This window comes from Ctenopharyngodon idella, chromosome 13 (assembly GCF_019924925.1).
Source record: "Ctenopharyngodon idella isolate HZGC_01 chromosome 13, HZGC01, whole genome shotgun sequence".
Taxonomy (NCBI): Eukaryota; Metazoa; Chordata; class Actinopteri; order Cypriniformes; family Xenocyprididae; genus Ctenopharyngodon; species Ctenopharyngodon idella.
Window position 1 is genome coordinate 35,115,476 of NC_067232.1, and position 18,418 is coordinate 35,133,893.

The following is an 18,418-nucleotide window of genomic DNA, read 5'->3' on the forward strand; positions in this document are numbered from 1 at the left end:
TCACGTTTTTTTTTTTTTTGCGCAATTTCTGTTGCTTTTCCTGATCTGCTTCTAATGGCTGGGAAACCCCATGGCTCCTTTCAAAAAAATCCCCACGCCATGCCCCGTCATCTGATCTGTGCTGTAGAGGTTCATGTGAATTTGACAAATCAGAGCAGCTCATCACTGATGTGTCACAATGCATTAGGTCTGCTTTAGAAGACCTGAGTGAACATTACTCAGCACGGCCCGGGAGGAGCAGTGCGAACCCACCAGCGTCTATCAGATACGCTGTATCCAAGTTTTTAGGAAAGAGCTGATATCACCCAATGAGATATGCTATCACCGTTTGGCTCGCCTGATAAAGAGGGCAGGAAGGCCAGAGAGGGGAGGCAAAAAGGAAGGGAGGGAGAAAGGGGGATGTTGGGAAGAGAGTTTGAGGAACAGTGAGTGACAGTAAACAAACAGGCTTTAACTCTTTGTTCATTAATCAGGTGCTTTTGTGTTGTTGTGTCACATGCACTCGCCTTAGTTTATTTAGGCCTTTGATAAAGAGATTAGCAATCTCTTTTCGGGTTATCCTCTGCCAAAAAGACGTCTCTTGTTGACGATTCACTTTTACAATATCCCCACTGACCTGTAGGAGCTATTTTAGTCAACCATGATGAGCGCCTGATAGATTGTTTCCGAATAAAATTAGATTAAAAATATAAATCTTTCTGCAGCCATTGCAGGAAAAAACATTATCCCAGCAGGATAATCCTCCTGTGATCTGTAGGGATGTACATTCTTTCTCTAAGCAGGAGGCCAGTCTTTTTATTAGCGGTATCACAGTGGGTTTGAGTCCAGCTTAAAGCCACAAACAGTATTGTGCTAATTTTAGCCTCCAAAGAGGATGAGGATGAGTAGCCTGCTGCTAGTTTGCCATATGCTGCCCTACCGATAATACTGCATGAGGAATATTTTCCTGCCGATAGTGACTGGGACAGTGCGTGTGAGGTCCTGGGACTGTTACAAAGACATGTGAGCCGTCCAGAAGAGATATGACGAGGAGATGCTTGGGAGCAGGTCAAAATATACTCTTTGATAGACAAAACTGTACTCTCTGATTGTTTTTCTCTTCCATATGTCTTTCTCCTCACATTTATTGACATTTTCCAGAGCCTTTTTAGTATGTCCATTCCTGTTTTCCCTGACATGTTAATTTACCCTGATAAATAACAATGAATTTTCCACCACTTGACACCAAATAAGGAAATTTAGATATGTCAGAACTTCAATCGCAAAGACATTTAATGCATGAAGCCCAACAAAGAACGAAGGAATTTACCAGGCCTTTTTGGAGACACCCCAGAAAGCCAATTTCATGCGAGCAAACACCACCAAAGCTCCATATTTGGGGAATTTGGCTTCCCTTGCACTGTGTGCTAAAGCTATTTGACCTTTGTATTTGTCACCAGAGACTTCTCACAGAGAGGGATTATTTGCTGGGGTGCTGGAGTTTTGGAGTGGCGGTCGACGAAGGTGTGTGCAGATGGAGGCCGGTGCAAAAAGCACCAGGGGGAGGGCTGTGTTAACAACGGGCCGAAAGCTTGACCCAGGACTGACCCTTACTAAACAATCCTCTCCCAGAGCCCAGCCCTGGTCTTTTGACATGGATACCTGCTGAAGGGATTTAGGGGGAAAGATAAAGACCTCCTCAAGCATTTTTTTTTTTAAAGATTTAAGGAGTGAAAGAGAGATAACAAACAAACAAAAGTTGTATGCTTTTAGAGGGTGTGTATGTATATGGAGAGAGGGTGTGTTTGCTTAATGTGTGCTTGAGGGAGAGTGAATGCATGTGTGTGCGAGCATGCGTGCACTTTTTTTTTTGCGTGCCGTAACCTGATCACCAACCATGCCCTGGGAGCCCGAATGAGTCAAAGAATGGCAGGAACCAAAAAGATTCCCAGCTTGATAACCTAAAAAATGTCCAAAAAATTCCTCAGAGCTGTCCCTGCTCTTTGTGAATATATATGCAAGTGCGTGTGTATGTGTTTTGTGGTCTCAATAGAGGACTGCACAGCCGAGCTGTAATGGTATCGCCCACGTCCAGCCGCCCCTGCTCTGTTGCTGTCAGGAAGCAGACGTTCAGCCCAGCTCTGTTTCCGTCACTTCCAGCCCTGAGCCTTATCTCCCTAGTTCACCCCAAGCTGATAGAACTACAATTCCCCCACATTCCCTCTGCTCCACTTCCTGTGGCCTCAGCATGTCTGACAGGGGTGAAACTGAGGCCTTCGTTAGACTGCAGTAAGTATAGGTATAATGAATATGCCACTTTTAAATGAAGGACAGCCTATTAAAGAAATGCCCCCTGATGTTATAGTTCATCCTTGAATTACTATTTTTTGTCCTATGTCTTTATTCTTAACCATTTTTCACAACCAAGGGGTCAAGGTTTGTCTGTCAGCATGGCTGTCTACATTAAGCGCCATTCAAAACGGACTTTGGATACAGTCCCTGTGAAAAGTTTGGAAACATTACAATTTTTGTAATGCACTTATGCTTACCAAGGCTACATTTTGTTTAATCAAAAATACAGTAAAACAGTAATATTATTATAATTTAAAATAATTGTTTTCTATTTTAATACATTTAAAAATGTAATTTATTCTTGTGATGACAAAGCTGAATTTTCAGCATCATTACCCCAGTCTTCAGTGTCACATGATACTTCAGAAATCATTCTATGTTGATTTGCATTTATTATTATTAGTTTTTGCAGCAGTTTTTGTTGCTTAACATTTTTGTGAAATCAATGATACCATTCAAATATTTGTGAAGAGATTAAAAAAAGAGAGAAATTAATACTTCTATTCATCAAGGATGCATTAAATTGATCAAAAGAGACAACATGTTACAAAATATTTCTATTTAGTAAATGCTTTAATAAATGTAATAAATAAATGTAATAAATGCAAATAAATGCTGTTCATTGAACTTTCTATTCATCAAAGAATCTTCACAATTTCACAAAAATGTTAAGCAGCACAACTGTTTTTAACATTGATAAAAATGAAAATAAGGAATGTTTCTTTAGCAGCAAATCAGCATATTAAAATTATTTCTGAAGGATCATGTGACACTGACTGTGACAAAGACTGATTTAGTAATGATGCTGAAAATTCAGCTTTGCATCACAGGAATAAATAACATTTTAAAATATATTCAAATAGAAAATGGTTCTTTTCCATATTTCGCAATATTACTGGTTTTACTGCATTTTTTATCAAATAAATGCAGGCTTGGTGAGCATAAGAAAGAGACTTCTTTCAAAAACGTAAAAAAAATTTAATGTTTCCACATAAATAACACATAAATCTAAGTCACCAGCAAAATGCTTGGAAGTGTGTTCTTGTAGTTCCACAAGCCAATCTGTTTTCAGCGTCATGTATATATGTATATGTGACTGCCAAAAAAAACTTTGTCTAACTTTGTCACCTTAAAATAAAGTGTTACCAAAATAAATCATTGTGTATGAGTGCCTATGAGCAAAGGTGTCAGGAAGCAGGTTGTCTACTTGTGACAGGCTATCCAAGCAGATGGAATTGAGATGAATAAGAGCGCTAGCTTTTAACTTTCTCCAGATATTATACACTCTTTAAGTGAAACGGGGGTCTTCGTTAAACTGCAGTATGTGTAGACATAATGGATCTGAATGAAGAGCAGCTTATCATTGATGTTACATTTCAACCTTTAGATGACTTATTATTTTCCCTGGCTGCCTTTTCTTTATAAGCAGGGATCATTGTATGCAATTCTGCCATACAATTCACTCTCCATATTAACTACATTTAACAAACGCAGGGGAGACCAAGCAGGCTATTATTAGAAGTGAAATACCCTCACATTATCTACTGTACTACAGCCCAATGGATGGCGATACGCTGTAGTTGGGGAAAATCCCTGTGCATTAGAGCACTTATCTCAGCCTGTGTCATTTAGATAGCCGCCATGTGGAAAATTATCTGCCAGAAGCCAATAATGAAGACCGCCGCAGTTAACCACACGGCTCTGGTTCCGTTTCGCTCATTACCAAAATATACCAAAAAAACACAAAGGAACAATACAAAACCGTTTGTCTACAGGCCTCTGTCTGTTACCGATATTGAAAAGTAGCTCTGCTCAATTGAGTCAGAGGATGGGTGTCATGTCTTTATTTGGCTGTGTGTGTGTATTGTTTTAGGTTCACCTAGAGTAGATGATGAGAGGTTTAAAAGCGCTCAGATGAGTTGAATTCCAGGCAGATTGCTGCAGTAGTGCTGTTGTTGCGACCAGCGAAGGCTCTTAGCTTTTGTTGCGAGCCATGTTCCTTTTTTTAAAAAACACTTTCCTCTCAGCCATCCGGTCTGCCTGGATATCGAACAAAGCTGGCCCTGGAGAAGGTGTCAAAAGCTGTCTGAGAGAGAGAGAGAGAGCGAGGGAGAGAGAGGGAGAATAGAGCATGTATACTCTTTGTGAGTGTGTGTGTGTGTGTTGCCTCGGTGGAATCAGAGGACTCTTAAAGTGTTCCCGTTTGAACCTCACCAGCCTGCCTTTTCTGCCCGCCTTATATCTTCAGATTAAAAAAAAATTACAAAGGAGAAAAATCAATAGTTACACAGTAAAAGTGCTCGACATGAAAGGGTAAACTCAGGGCCCTACACTTTCATTTGACCGTTTTCCCCCCTCGACACACGGACCGGAGGAAGAATGAAAAGAGGAGGAGGGGAGGGAAAGGGAGAGAGTGAGTGAGAGAGACCTCAGTTTAATGCTGTGTTTGTGCCCCTGGGCCTCGGTACGCTTTCCAACGTGTCGGGGGCTTCAGTGGAAGTGACCCCTACACAGACATGGACGAAAAAGAGCCGTAACATTTGCAATGACATTTTTGCCATCACCTGTGGGTATGTCAGCGGCCTGATCCCGGAGACCTGGGAATATGCATGAGGAGCTCTCAGCTAGGACTCACGCGGGTGACTCTGTTTAATTAGAGGCATTATAACACTGAATATGAGCCACATTATGCATTACCCTCTCTGTTAGCCCCGCTGCGAAGCGATGACAGAGACGCACGAGGTACGGCTGAAAGACTTGTAATTACACTCTTTTTCCCCTCAAATTATGAATTACAGATCTGTCACTGTCATCATACATGTGTAATAAAAGGGGGGGAAAACAGTGTCATTATTTAAGATGCCTGCAGTTATTTAAAACCGTCATTATTTACTGTCATTATTTAAAATGAATCCTGGGTAATTACAGATTGCAATTATGACTCTCCGCAGATTAGTATTTACAGTGCTATTTTTTCTTTCTAAGTAAGTTGAGCATAAATACACACATATGCACAGCCATGCAAATCACAAGACACAAGTGATCAATTCTCAAAGAGGCAAACACAACTAAAGATCTGCCACATCGCCGCCATGTCGCATCTCATTAAACCCTCTACTTTCCTTTATATTTATCCTTCCAAGTCAGAAACTGGAGGAGCTAAGGCCATTTTGCTGGAGGAGCAAGTGATTGCAGTCAGCAGACCGCTACTAATGTTTGTATGTATTTTAGGAACAGAAAATGTATGGTGGGGCAAGCGTGCACGGAAAGCTCCCTGCTAATCTGAGTGTCTCTTGTTGGGAATCATACCGCAGGAATTCCTGCATGTTCAGAATATTTTTGAGGTGGGAGGCGCTTGTGACCCATGCAAAGGGAACCCCCGCTGCCTGGTCCATTCTAACCATGTGAATGGCCTGAATACAATGAACCCGGCTTTATCTTTTCTTCCCCGACCCTCCCCTCTTCCCATTCGCCCACTCTCTTTATTTGCGACTCTGTGTGTGTGTGTTAGAACGGAGAGTGTGTGAACGTGTGTGAATGTGTGCATAGTGAAAAGAAGGCGGATGGCAGGCCCTTAAGGCTGAGGTATTGCAGGACCGGGAAAGCCGTAGTACAGTCATATGAGAGTGTGTTTGAATGCTAAGGGAGAGTGAGAGAGCAGCACAGGTCACCTGACTCCCTCCGCAGGGAGAGGCCAGAGGTGCTCTAGAAATCATCCATGGACCAAATGTGGTGTAAAGCAAAAGCCAATCTGTTTCCACAGCTTGGCCCCATCCATCAGACCATGGCCAATAAAATTTAGTCAAAACACTTCTTAAAATTGGGCAAGATGCTGTACAGCATGATCTATGACAGCCTGACTTATCCAAATGTTGAAAACATTAAAATTAAACCCTGATGAAAAACAGCATATGTTGTGTTTTGGATGCTGTTATCCCCATTGGCCTTGTTAATGGTGAAATGTCCAAATTCTACCACTAATGGCACCAAACAGAAATGCAAAAATAACATTCCCCTGTCATTCGTTGCTTAGTCCCACCCCCAAAGCCGCACCATTGGTTGAATGGCGTCCCTTAGTCACACCATTGCTTGATCCAGTGCTATTATCATTTCAGAAAATCACAGATATTACACACTTCACCTTTAAACTAGCTTTACCAGCAAGTTCTGCTTGATGGACCGAGCCACCATCTAGACCTAACCAAACCAACACCTAACCAGCCTAAAGCTAGTGATATACTTGTACGTGAGGGTCTGCTAGGGTCCACGTGACGTAAAAATCGGAGGGTGTACGCAGAGGCTCTTTGCAGACATCCCCATGCCTCCCATTTTTTTGTCACTAGGCTACAAAAGCACCAACTGCGCATGTGCTGTAAAAACAACATGGACGTCAAATTTGAAGAGAGGCTGTGTGAAGAAGTCCGTCGCTACCTGCACCTCTACAATCCGTCGTTATAACAATATAAAGATGTGCAATAATAATGATGTGCAATAATCCATGTTTGTTTACTGTTCGATCTATTGCGCATGTGTGGAACACGTCCGCCGAGCGGACCCCAGAATACACTTTCAGTAGTATAAATACAAGTAGTCCGCATCCGTGCTGTCCGTGTACGTATCCGAACTGGAGTGTAATCGAGGCTTTACTGGTCTCTTCAGCAGAGGTGGTAGATCTCCATCTCAAAAATGTCACGTCAAGTCATCTTGTAGCATGTAAATGAACGCTTGATGGATCGGAAGTGCCACTCTGCTAATTTGTAAAGCAGCAGAAAAATGGCTGACACTTTGGAGTTGTGTACGCACAGGGCAAGAGGAACAGGTAGTGCCCTTTTTGAGTAATCGGATCATAACAGATTAGCCTACATCTTTCTGATAATGTCAGAAAGCGCCTTTAGTAAGTTAGAGAGAGTGGTGGAGATAGAGAGACAGAGAGAGAGAGAGAGATGGTTGGAGAGATCGAGAGAGCAGGAGACAGGTATTGAGATGGAGTAGATGAGCCAATCAGAAGAGCTGGCTGACAAAGGCATGTTGGGAAGCTAACCTGATTTTAGCAGCAGCCAGGCATCTAGAGCGTCACAGGCTGATCTCACACACGGATGTGTGTGCGCGCGTACGAGGGGGTCATAAAAAATTCTCTCCCTGGTTAGCCGCGGGGCATCCTCCTAAGCCTCTGGCCTGCTCCAGTCACTGGCCTGCTCTCTAATTGCTGCATAGACTCCACCACACATGGCCAGATGAGATGACATTTTCTTCTCTGTCAGTGGCGAACCGGACCGCGTGTCCCCCCTCCCTGCAGTAGTTGCTAAGACGCTGTCATAACCCATTAGCAGTTGGCCAAAGTTCGCCCGTGGCATTTCCTCATGGCATCAGCGAAAAGGCGCATAAATCTGCCAGTGGAGCCTGCTGCTGGACTAATGAGGCTGTGAGCTTGTTTATGGACTAGCATCATTTTTATGATTATTTCCACCTTTTCAGTCTCGCCGCCATCATTCGTCTTTATTTGGCGCGGGTAGAGTGCGGAAGCTCGGCATCGGCCTGACATTTTGACACAAAAATGCCGTATAGACACTGTCATATGCCTATGCCGTCACACCAGTGTTAAAATAGATGCAAAATTAGGTGAGCCAGTATTAAATTGCATCGAAGATGGGGGAAAAAAAACAATAAAATTGACAGCTATAAGCACACTGAAATAGGTGTCCCGAATGCACATCTCTGTTACAGCCCTAGACTCTGTGAACGGTGAGAAAAGAGTCAGGGAAGTGACACCTTCTTAGCCAATCAGAAATGCTCGCTTTTTGTGAACCATTTTGCATTTTTCTGACATGATTTTGGAGGACAGTGTTTTGGGTGGGAGGCTTTGAAATAAGCAAAATGGTTGAAATCACTTACAACACAACAAAAATCACATCATACCATATTTTTCATAGCATGTAAATGAATGTTTAATGTTGTGTTGACTCTTAGCTTAGCAACGGGCTGACATTGTGACAGAAACTCGCTGCCATGTGCTCACACTGACACTGCAATGCTAAAAAAGAGGTGAAATTAGTCCCAGACTCGACCAAGTTAAATCGGTATCAAATTGCGTCAAAAATGGAAATCCCAATAAAATTGACAGCTTTCCTTTCCCTCCCCCTCGTTTGCCTTGAAGGTGTAGGCCTTCAGAGGTCAGTTTTTAAGGAAAATATTGGGGAAGAGAGGTTAAATAGTTCAAAATGGCTAGAAGAGGCGGAAGACCAAAGCTCAGGAGAGCACACACACAACAGAGTTACCTCAGACATCACTCAAACGGCCCTTGCCCTTTTTTACTCTTTCGTCGTACCCCCCTTCCCTCTTCCTCCGTCTGACCTGATATCCAGTGTTTGCTTCTGTTTTGCTAACTCGCATGGGACAAGCCCTGGGTTTATTATTTTAGGCTTTGCTGAACACGAACTAGTCTTTACACCGGATTTGGAGCATTTGCTTCTAATGAAAATGGTGTCTTAGATTACAAACCAGCGGTGCCACTGCCTTTCCAGATGGGAGCTGGGGAAGTTCTATTTGCCTAAAAACAGTCGGAAGACAAACTGCTCTCTAAGCCAGGGCTGTTTTTGGCATCAGTTAATGATGTAATCGAAACTCGCCTTTGACGGCTTATAGTGAGTATGTTTTGATTTTTTTCCCCTTGTGTCTGTGTGTGTTGGGGGAGGGCGATTCAGCTCTGGTCAGTTTCTCAGTAAGTGACTGGCTGAGGGAAAGTGCCCTTGTGTAAAAGGCAAAGCCATTGTATCTACATAAGTCTTCACTTAAAAAGTCTCAGCCTTTTCTGGGGCTTCTCTCCTAGGCAGAGAGGGTTGGTGGAGTGTTTTATATGGAATGTAGAAAGCCTTCGCTCTCCTAATGGCGTATATAATTCAGGTGCCCGCAAGGCATGCTTTCAGGAATTCTTTTGCCTGAGGTAATGGGGAGCAAAGACTCTTTTAGACCCTTGATTATTCTATTGATGCATGGAGCTGGGAAAAAAATTATCTCCAACCGGATTACTGCAGACATTTCCATTAATTATCAATGATACAGGTGCCTTATGTCGCTGACTGAAAGCTAGAGCGAGAGAAAGAGTTAACCCACCATAATCTCTCTGTACGAATAGCGCTGGGGCTTTTGGAAGTGCTTTATATGTAATCAATAAAGTACTCTCTTCATTCCTGTGCCTCCGCTACTGAAACCCTTGCAACGTGCTGTTGTTTGCCTCGCTCGTGTTTCTTTTATGGTTTATTATTTGAATTGCGGGCTCATAATAACAATTATCGGAAGTCTTCTCAGTGGAGTGTTTGAGAGGGAATGCGTACGATAATTGGGGATCTGAATAAAATCAGCGTACGCAAGCAAACTGGCTGTGTGAAGCTGAAAAGGCGACGTAAGCCATCTCCTCTGCTCTGGTATGTTGAACTGCCCATTATAAAGCCTTATCGAGCACCCACAGGTTGCTGCAAGCACCCATGCAGCATTGTTATTAAAATGCAGCTCTTTGAAAGGCTGCCGTTTTGTGCAGCAGCCATATTCACCCCCTCCTTCCCCTTTTTCATAGTGTGTAACTCCCCCACCTGAGGTAAAAAGACACCGGGGCGAGCTTCAATCAATATTTCCCTGGGATAATGAAGACTAAATCTCTCTGTCATTCTCAATTCTTTGGTGACTCACTGTGTTGGAAGGCAGGGGGGAAATGCGACCTTACAAGTCCATTGTGCTCTCTGTCTCTCTTTCTGAGCGTTGTGTGGGGGATGAGAAAGGGGGGTTATTTATAAAAGTATTAAAAATGAATGCATTCAGACGTGACGCTTCAAAGAAGCACTATTGTTGCCAGCTTACCCTGTTGCCTAGTTTTTGGAGAAAAAAAAATGCGCTGCCTGCTTCTGCGTTTCTGTTACTGATCAGGAACTGACCATCCCTTGACTCCCTGTGTGTGTGCGGTGTGTGTTTTGACAGGTGACGGGCTGGACAACAGTGTGGCGTCACCCAGCACAGGAGATGATGACGACCCCGACAAGGAAAAGAAGAGGAATAAAAAACGGGGCATCTTCCCTAAAGTGGCGACCAACATTATGAGGGCATGGCTCTTCCAGCACTTGACGGTGAGTTCAGTAAAGTGATCTTTCCTCTTTCTGCTTCTCTTTGAGTCTTCTACAGCCAATACTGAATGCTGCACTTCAAAGCCCTTGAAATGGTCAATGCACATGCTTACTCACACACACATTCACTTCATCTTGCCCAGCCTTAACAACACATGCTCTAAGTTTTAAGCCAAGAAAAAAACCCCAAAAAAACAGCCTCAAGCTAAATATAGCAGAGATAGGTGATACAGAAGTCATCATTTTCCATTCTTTTCTACTGTTATTTGTCGAGAATTTTAGGAGTTCTCCATACAGTGTGTGTCAGCATATTATCCACATTAACAATGACTTGAGATGGGGATTATTGTATATACAGCGGCCCCAAAATATTTGGGCACTATAGCAACACTTAAAGATGTCTAGATGCCATTACATATATATATGTCAGGTTGAATTTTATTAAATAATATATACATTTTATATTTTAAATAAAAATTATATATTTTCGATACATATCAATTGGCTTTCAATACTTATTTTCCACAGAATTCGATACCAGTTGCGTTTTTTTTTTTCCCGCTCTCTCATCTCTCCGACAGCGAGTTGACACACAAACCCGCCTCCTCTCACTTGCTTGTTTAATTTGTTCTGGATGAATATTGTTGGTGTTACAGGGTTTGAATTTCGGCATTGGATCACGCATAATTTTACTCGTTCACACAGATTTTGTGCTCATACCCAAAGTGCACGCACATAAAGCCACCTCTCAGTACTAAATTGAGTTCTTTTTCGCTGCTTAGTGCACTTAAACAATCAAATACACACAAAATGCCAGTCTTGGTGAGTATTCATGTAAACACAGTCAGTTATGTTTTAAGTGAACGTATACAGTTGAGAAAGAAAACGCATGTGTAACAGTATAATGGATCCATGCGTCAGGTCTTAAAGTGACAGCAGCCTAATATACCTGCTGCCAAATTATAATTCTTATAATTATATCAAATTATAAGATATAATATTAAAAATATCTATATGGCATGGTATCGATGTCAAAATTGTGGCCAGTGAAAATGCTGAGTGGCTAGTAACTTTGAAAAACCACTAGTCACAGTGGCTGGTGAGTAAAAAAGTTAGTCAAGCCCTGCATATAAAATGAAGACTAAAAGTATTTGTAGTAAAATATCAAAAGTAGTGCAGCAATTAAATACTAAATACTTTTTGGAGCCACTGTATGTCTAGGTTACATGATCAAAACTGGGTTAGCTGGTTAGTCGAATGTGTTTTTTGGGTTGGTGGTTAGTTCTCTTACTGTGGCTGTCCACACCTGCCATGGAGAAGTGATAGAGAAGCGCAGGCCATTGATGTGGTTGTCTCTTCCTCTTGCTTTGATGGATTTCACTTCCACTATTTCATTTACCACAAAGTAATCGGAGTGCTGTCAAGACACCACTTATCTCCATATATCTACCCTTCTCACAGGCTTAACACACCTCTGCCAGCCTCTCTCTCTCACACACATACACACACATGCACACTCTGCACAACTCATAATAATAATGTCTCTTAATTAAAGACAGTGAAATGTTCGCGTAGGTGTATTTTCAATAAACATATTACTTAAGACTTCACTTGTTTGTGTTACGCTTTATAGCTGAAGTAGCTATTATGGCTAGCAGCGTGTATTTTGAGGTGTTGAAAGGAAATGTGTTTCTAACCAAGCTGGAGTCAAAAGGGAGCCCATTTGATCAGTGCCAAAAGTCCCCACATGCTGGCCCCCCCCATTCTTACATCTGCGGCACAGAAACTATGCCTGAGCACCCCAGAACTTCACCTGCCCCAAACACACCCCCAACTCACACATACACACACTCAAACCCCCATCAACTCCCACCTTTAGCGGCCCCAGGAGAAAGGTGTGTGAAAAGAAAGCCATTTGCCAGTTCACACAGACACACACATACATACACACAAACAAAAGTGTGCAATATCCACAAGAGCACAGACTGATGGAAGTTTAGTTTCCTGTTTGTCTTGGCTGACTATTATGGTGGACAGTATTGTGTCATTGAGAGCTTGTTCTGTCTGAAGTGTTTGTGTTTGTATTTAACTATACTTCAGGGACAAAACTGTCCCCAGGATGTTTGCTAAATCTGACAAAACCCCTCTTTTAGGACATCTTCTAGGTAAAAATGATTAATAGTAAATGTTTATTATTATTATTATTATAAAAATGCAAAACCTTTTCTTTTAGATGATACAGTTAGAGTTTAGAATGCCACTCTTACTATTGCTCAACAAACCCCTTATTCTAAGTATTAAACTTTGCAGCATAACTTGTCCTGTGCTGTCCGTGATCTGTATATCTTAAATGATGTGATTTGTTAAGGAAAGATGTGCTATTACAATGAAGACTTACAATTTTTCACCCTAGCAATCACTTATCAGTGCTCTAGCAACTACTTAGAACACTTAGCAAACAATCACATAACATCAAACAAGCAAACACCCCTGACAGACTTGTATTGTGACTGTGGGACACTTTTGTATGAAATGTATCAATCTCCAATTAATTGAAAATTATTGCAAACACTCCTTAGAGAGAGAGAGAGAGAGAGAGAGAGAGAGCAAAACACAGTGCTTGAAATGAAAAAAGGTAAATAAACCAATGACATGGCATCAGAATTCCTGCTGAGGAGGAGAGAGAAAAAAGGGATAGATTAGGAGACCCATAGAAAGAGGGAGAGACAGTGAGTGCTTTTGTCAGATCGAAACATAAATGGAAACACTTTCAGGCTCTGCTGTAAATAGGTTTGTACAGCACTCCTTATTGCAAACTCGAGAAATTAGACTCGTTTCACTCCCTGCTTCGAGCGCTTCACTCTGACAGCTCAGCATTTGTATGGGGAACAAAACAACACGCAGCACGTGAGGCACGGATGACTGACCTTACGGACAATGCAGTCGTCTCGCCTTCCGTTTCCAACTGGCTTTTGCTCAAAGGACGTCGGAAAGTCTCAACTGGGGCCACAAAGATGTAAGGGAAAGTGTGAGAGCCCAGGATTGATGTACTGTAAGAGGTAGTTGCTGAACCTCTGATGTCCCTTTTCCTCTGAATCAATGTGTGAAGGAATAGTCCTCAGGTCTGGCCCTTGGAGATAAAGACAGTGGCAATTAGCAAGCGGCACAAAGAACACACAGATGATAGCCTTCTGTCTTAGAGAAATATAGTTTACATATATGTTGCACAGTTCAACCACAGAAAACAATGCGTTTTTTGCTCGTCACATGAATCAACCAGTAAAGCCATTGTGCCGAGACGGAAGTGTGAAGTGGGTGGCGGTGCAAGATTATTCTGATGAGCCATTCGGTGGATGAGGGGGAGAGAAAAACAATAAGCGGAACGGAGAACGATACAGAGGAGACGATGAAGGCTTTTGGGGTAGCTACACCCTAAAGCTGCTCTTTAATCAGTTGTTTTCGGTTCCCAGTTATTAGCCGGCTTGCAGGGCGAGTGGAAGAGGGAGTTTTGCAGGTCTGAGAATAGCATGGAGAAAGAGAGGGAGAAATGCTATAGCTAATTACTCTTCACTCACAAGTGTTTTAGCATGCTGTAAAGCTGGCGTGAACACATTCCAATAAACTTTGTGGTGAAGTAAAAAACAAAAAAACAAAGAGGCACTAAACTTCTGTTATTTTTCCTGCTTTAACTGTTGTTTGTTTTTTTATTTTATCTGAACAAAGATAGTGTGATTGTGCCAGGCATCCTGGAGAGGAATGCTGGGTGCACTGAGCAGCTTTCCTGTTCCCGTGGCCGTGAAATTGGACTCTTTGCCCCCCCTCCTTCCCATTCCTTGTTCCCTCCTGATTTTCACCCTCTATCTCACAAACAGTATTTTCTTGTTTAATTTAACAAGAAATGAGTAATAAATGGAAGCCATTGCCCCAAATCCCGCTGTGCTTATGTTTTTGCACTCAGCTCCCCAGTGAAAGGGCAATTTGCAAAATTATGTGATAGAGTAATTAGATGAAAGCCAGGCTTCAGATTGTTGCTATGCAGCCGCAATAAGGGCTGATCCTGGAACAGCTGAATATTAGGCTGGCACTACAGGCTCTGGGCTTCGTCCTGTTTGTACACAGAACCGGAGAGCGGGAGGGAGCCTCCATCACAGCTCGTAAAAAGCAAACCACAGCACAATGTGCAATCGCTCGTTTTCCCCCCCATTTTACGTGGTGTTTGTGTTCAAAATGAAACTGGAAGGCATAATCGCTTTTAATGCAATTAGGCTCCAATTTAGCACCCTCTTCACACACATGTAACAATTCTGGTGGAGGCAACATTCTTGTTTTTTTCTTTTACTCGCTGGGAGCACATTTTGCCAAACCTCAACTGTGCTGCATCTTGAGCAGAACCAGGTGTGAAAAACGCTATAACTCATTTCTGCACTCGATGGACTGAATCGTGCAGAGGGCCCTGAGCTGGTTGGACCAGCAGGAGGGGGAACGGGCTGTGTCCTCTTCGGGGAGTTTGTTGCCCCATAGTTGGAGGCTGGAGTCAGGGGGAGAGAGAGTTGGTTTGAATTGGCCTGCTGATGATTTCCTGGGCAAAATTACAGATGTTCAGCATATGACCTCCTCAAAAAGCATGGAAAGCACAGAGGGGGGTTTCAAGAGGCTGGGCTTCTTGGTTTTACTTAAAAAAAAAAAAAAAAAAAAAAACACTAGAAGGGAGTCATACAGTTGGCACAAAGCAGTGAATTTTCCTACATGTCCATTTTAATTCACCATGTCAAGATATTTGCACTTACATGTCTCACATATTAATCAAAATTGCAGGGCAGAAGAATATGTGTTGTGTAAGTGCTGTGCATAGCAAAATAGGAACATTAAAAATGTAATTATTATGACCAACACAGTTTTTACAAACAGAATGAAAAGTGCCATCTTATTCATAGTTTCCAGCATTAGATACCATCCTGAAAGTTGTCTGTGAAATGGTTGTGATGGTGCTGTGTGTTGACATGGTTCAAACAGCAAGACCCGCCACTCATATCGCCATAGCAACTGGGTGCCCTGACAGATCTTATCACAAGGGTTTGGACCTGACGATATGCTGCCTTGGCCACCTTTGGTTGTCAAGCTAGCCTGTTTTCACCTCAGTGAAAAGTTTTGAAAGACTTACATTGGACATTGCAAACACAAAATTAAAATTTTGATTATCAAACATACAATTTTGTAATGTGCCTAAAAATGTACATTTTTGCAGTGTGCCTTTACAAAATACTTTGCTATGGGAAAGAATTCTTTGATATATGCTGTGGTTTTTATTTGGTATCCAAAGAATACCATGAAATTACCATCATGGAAATGTTGAAGAACATGAAGATACAGCAGTATTTTTTTTGTAAATTTAAAAAGCATTTGTATTGTCGTCATGAAACAAAAACACCCCCAGAATTGTCTGTCTACGTAACATCACAGCATCCATTTTGTATCGCCTTAAAACATGTGCACCATTATTGCAAGTGAGACTCCTAGCTGGCTCCTCTTTGTCAAGAAGAGGGACATCCTTGTAAACAAACTTTAGGCATGGTAACAGTTAGCCAAGAGCCCACTCTGAATGGCCTTGTCAAAAAAGCCGCCACATCCATTAGAGGTCGGAGGTCAACCAGGCCTTAGATGCCATTAGTCTGTGGTTGTTTATTGCCGTGAGATGTCAGCGCACTGGTCACCCATGGCAACCTCAGCGTGGCAATCCGCATTCGGCCTGGTGGGGAGCCCAACTCTCAAGTTTTCTCTCACCTTTACCACACAAGGCCAAACCTCAAGAGAGCCATGCGCATACACAAATCAAATGACCTCAGCCAAGAAATTGGAGCTCTGAGTGTATATTGTATATTGTTTTTACATTCATTCATTCGTTCATTCATTTTTAACCAGAGCATGCAGATTAATATTTGCAAATTGAATTTAGCAGCCTAAGGTCGCTGGTTATTTCTTAATTTCATCTAAGTAGCAGTGAGTACTGGAGGCGCCACAAAATTGAAATAGCTTCAAGGAATTCTTCAGACAGTGAGGATCAAGCACTGTGGATCTTTGAAAAAAATGGCTTCTTTCTTGACTCCGTCTGTAGTTTATGTTCTTCTGAACTGTGTGTCTTTGCTGTTTTACTATGTTTCATTCAGCCAACTGGGTCTCTACTTCAGCTGTTGTAGCTTTTTTTGGTCTCTGTGGTGTTTTTGTTTGAGAGAGAGGATACATGTTTATTTGTGTGTGTGAGACATTTGGAAGCAATGACTTGATGCTTTTTATAAAAGTTGGTGTCAAAGAAGAGGCAGCTGAGTCAATCTTAGGGCTGTGGCTGCCCATTGAGGCAGGATGCGCCCCCCTGCTCCCACATCTTGTAATGAAAACATCATCAATTACCCCACTGACAGGCCCCTGGGATGTGGGGCAGGCAACTCTTTGGGGCTGGTCTTTGTGGATAGACAGCCCCCTGCACCCCCACCCCTCACCCCTAGAGAGGGAAAGAGAGAGAGGGTGGAAAAAGACTGTATATCCATCATTGGTAAGGCTTGGAGGGTGACAGCGTAAAAGGCATTGGTGTGTCATGGACAGAATGGATCGAATTGGCAGACTCCACATGGTGCAAGGAGAGGTGGATGGACGCTGCTCTGTCACTGCTGACACAGCCTTTCACAGGCCATCTGTGCCCTGATTGATGAGCACCACATCAGTAGACCTTTTTCTACCCAAGCCCACCACAGCGTCCCCAACATCAGCTGCACCTTCGGACTGAGGCTTTGGAACAAAGACAGAACAGTGCTTAATTGACACCACTCTCTCTTTCTGCGTCCCGACGCAGTTGGTCGGCTCCCTTTCTCTGTAATGTCCCTGAAAGGCAGTTAAGTTTTACTCCATGTGACCTCTGAACTGTTGAAGCATAGCTAGTCCAGATGAGAGCTGTCCCTCAGTCGTCCTCGCTGCTCTCAAGAACCTGACAAATTTATAATGCCCACGGGGCCAGCCACTGTTGCAGCCACGTCATTGGAGAGGATAGTATTCACGTACACTGTTTTCCACTAGTACACAGGTGGGCCTCACTGAATTCCATCCGTCCAGCTTGTTAACATGCACTCTTAGGCACTTTCATTACATTGTCAGTTGGAGAAAGTTATACTCCGGCCTGTTATATCATAACGGTATTGTATTTCATTATCAGCTACTTGTGAAGGATTAGCCGCTAACGACTGTTGAGTGTGAGATCATACTAGGCCTGCATGGTCCCCTGTCTGCATACCAGCCATGGCCTTAACGTGACAAACCGTGCTGTCTCTCAACTCTAGTTTCTAGTTTCTAAAATGCTCTGTCAGCATGAACTCCTCAGCTTGTTTCTGGAAGAAGCTTGGAGGTCAGGTGTGGTGCAAGGTTCTCCTATATTCACCACCTCCTGAGCAGTCTGTCTGTCAAAGAAATTCAGTAGCCTATAGTGGAAATACACTCAGTGTTGTTGACCATAGTAGTGTTAGTTCAGTTGTCATTGGGATGGACTTATGGGGCATTTAGGCAGGATGTTAATCAGGGATTACGGTAGATGCTTGATCCACAACTGCCAGAGCTGGGAAGGGCAGATGATACAACCTGAGGTGACATAAGGACAGTCATATTTGGATGTCTGTACAAGTCTACGTTCTACAGCATTGCCAATTTGAATCTTTGGGTGTCAGTCCAGCATGCTCTGTTCTGTAATGCATCTTAATCCGAGGAGTACTGTTGGCCAGAGTTTAGCTATGGTCTTGCCAAGAGGTAAAGGTCCATTGATGTTTTTAGATGGCGCTATGTGTGGAGATTCAGACCAGGCTTTGCTGATTTACCCTAGCTATGCTGTAATCGTCAGTGCTCAGGGATCTTTCCGCCTGCAGTCACCAGCTCAATACCTTTTACTTACAGCCACTGCAGAGCATTCCCCCACAGAGCAGAGCTCCAGCAGTCTGTCC

The 18,418-nt window shown here is 42.8% G+C and overlaps 1 protein-coding gene across 2 annotated transcripts in view; it reads left to right on the forward strand.

Annotated features, from left to right (window-relative positions):
- The window catches only part of meis1b (Meis homeobox 1 b), a 66,802-nt gene that overhangs the window by 19,333 nt on the left and 29,051 nt on the right, over positions 1-18,418 (forward strand). For both annotated transcript variants that reach the window (XM_051917699.1, XM_051917700.1), the window contains exon 8: positions 10,300-10,445. In XM_051917699.1, coding sequence (XP_051773659.1) covers positions 10,300-10,445 — 146 coding nt within the window. The remainder of the gene's footprint in view (positions 1-10,299; positions 10,446-18,418) is intronic.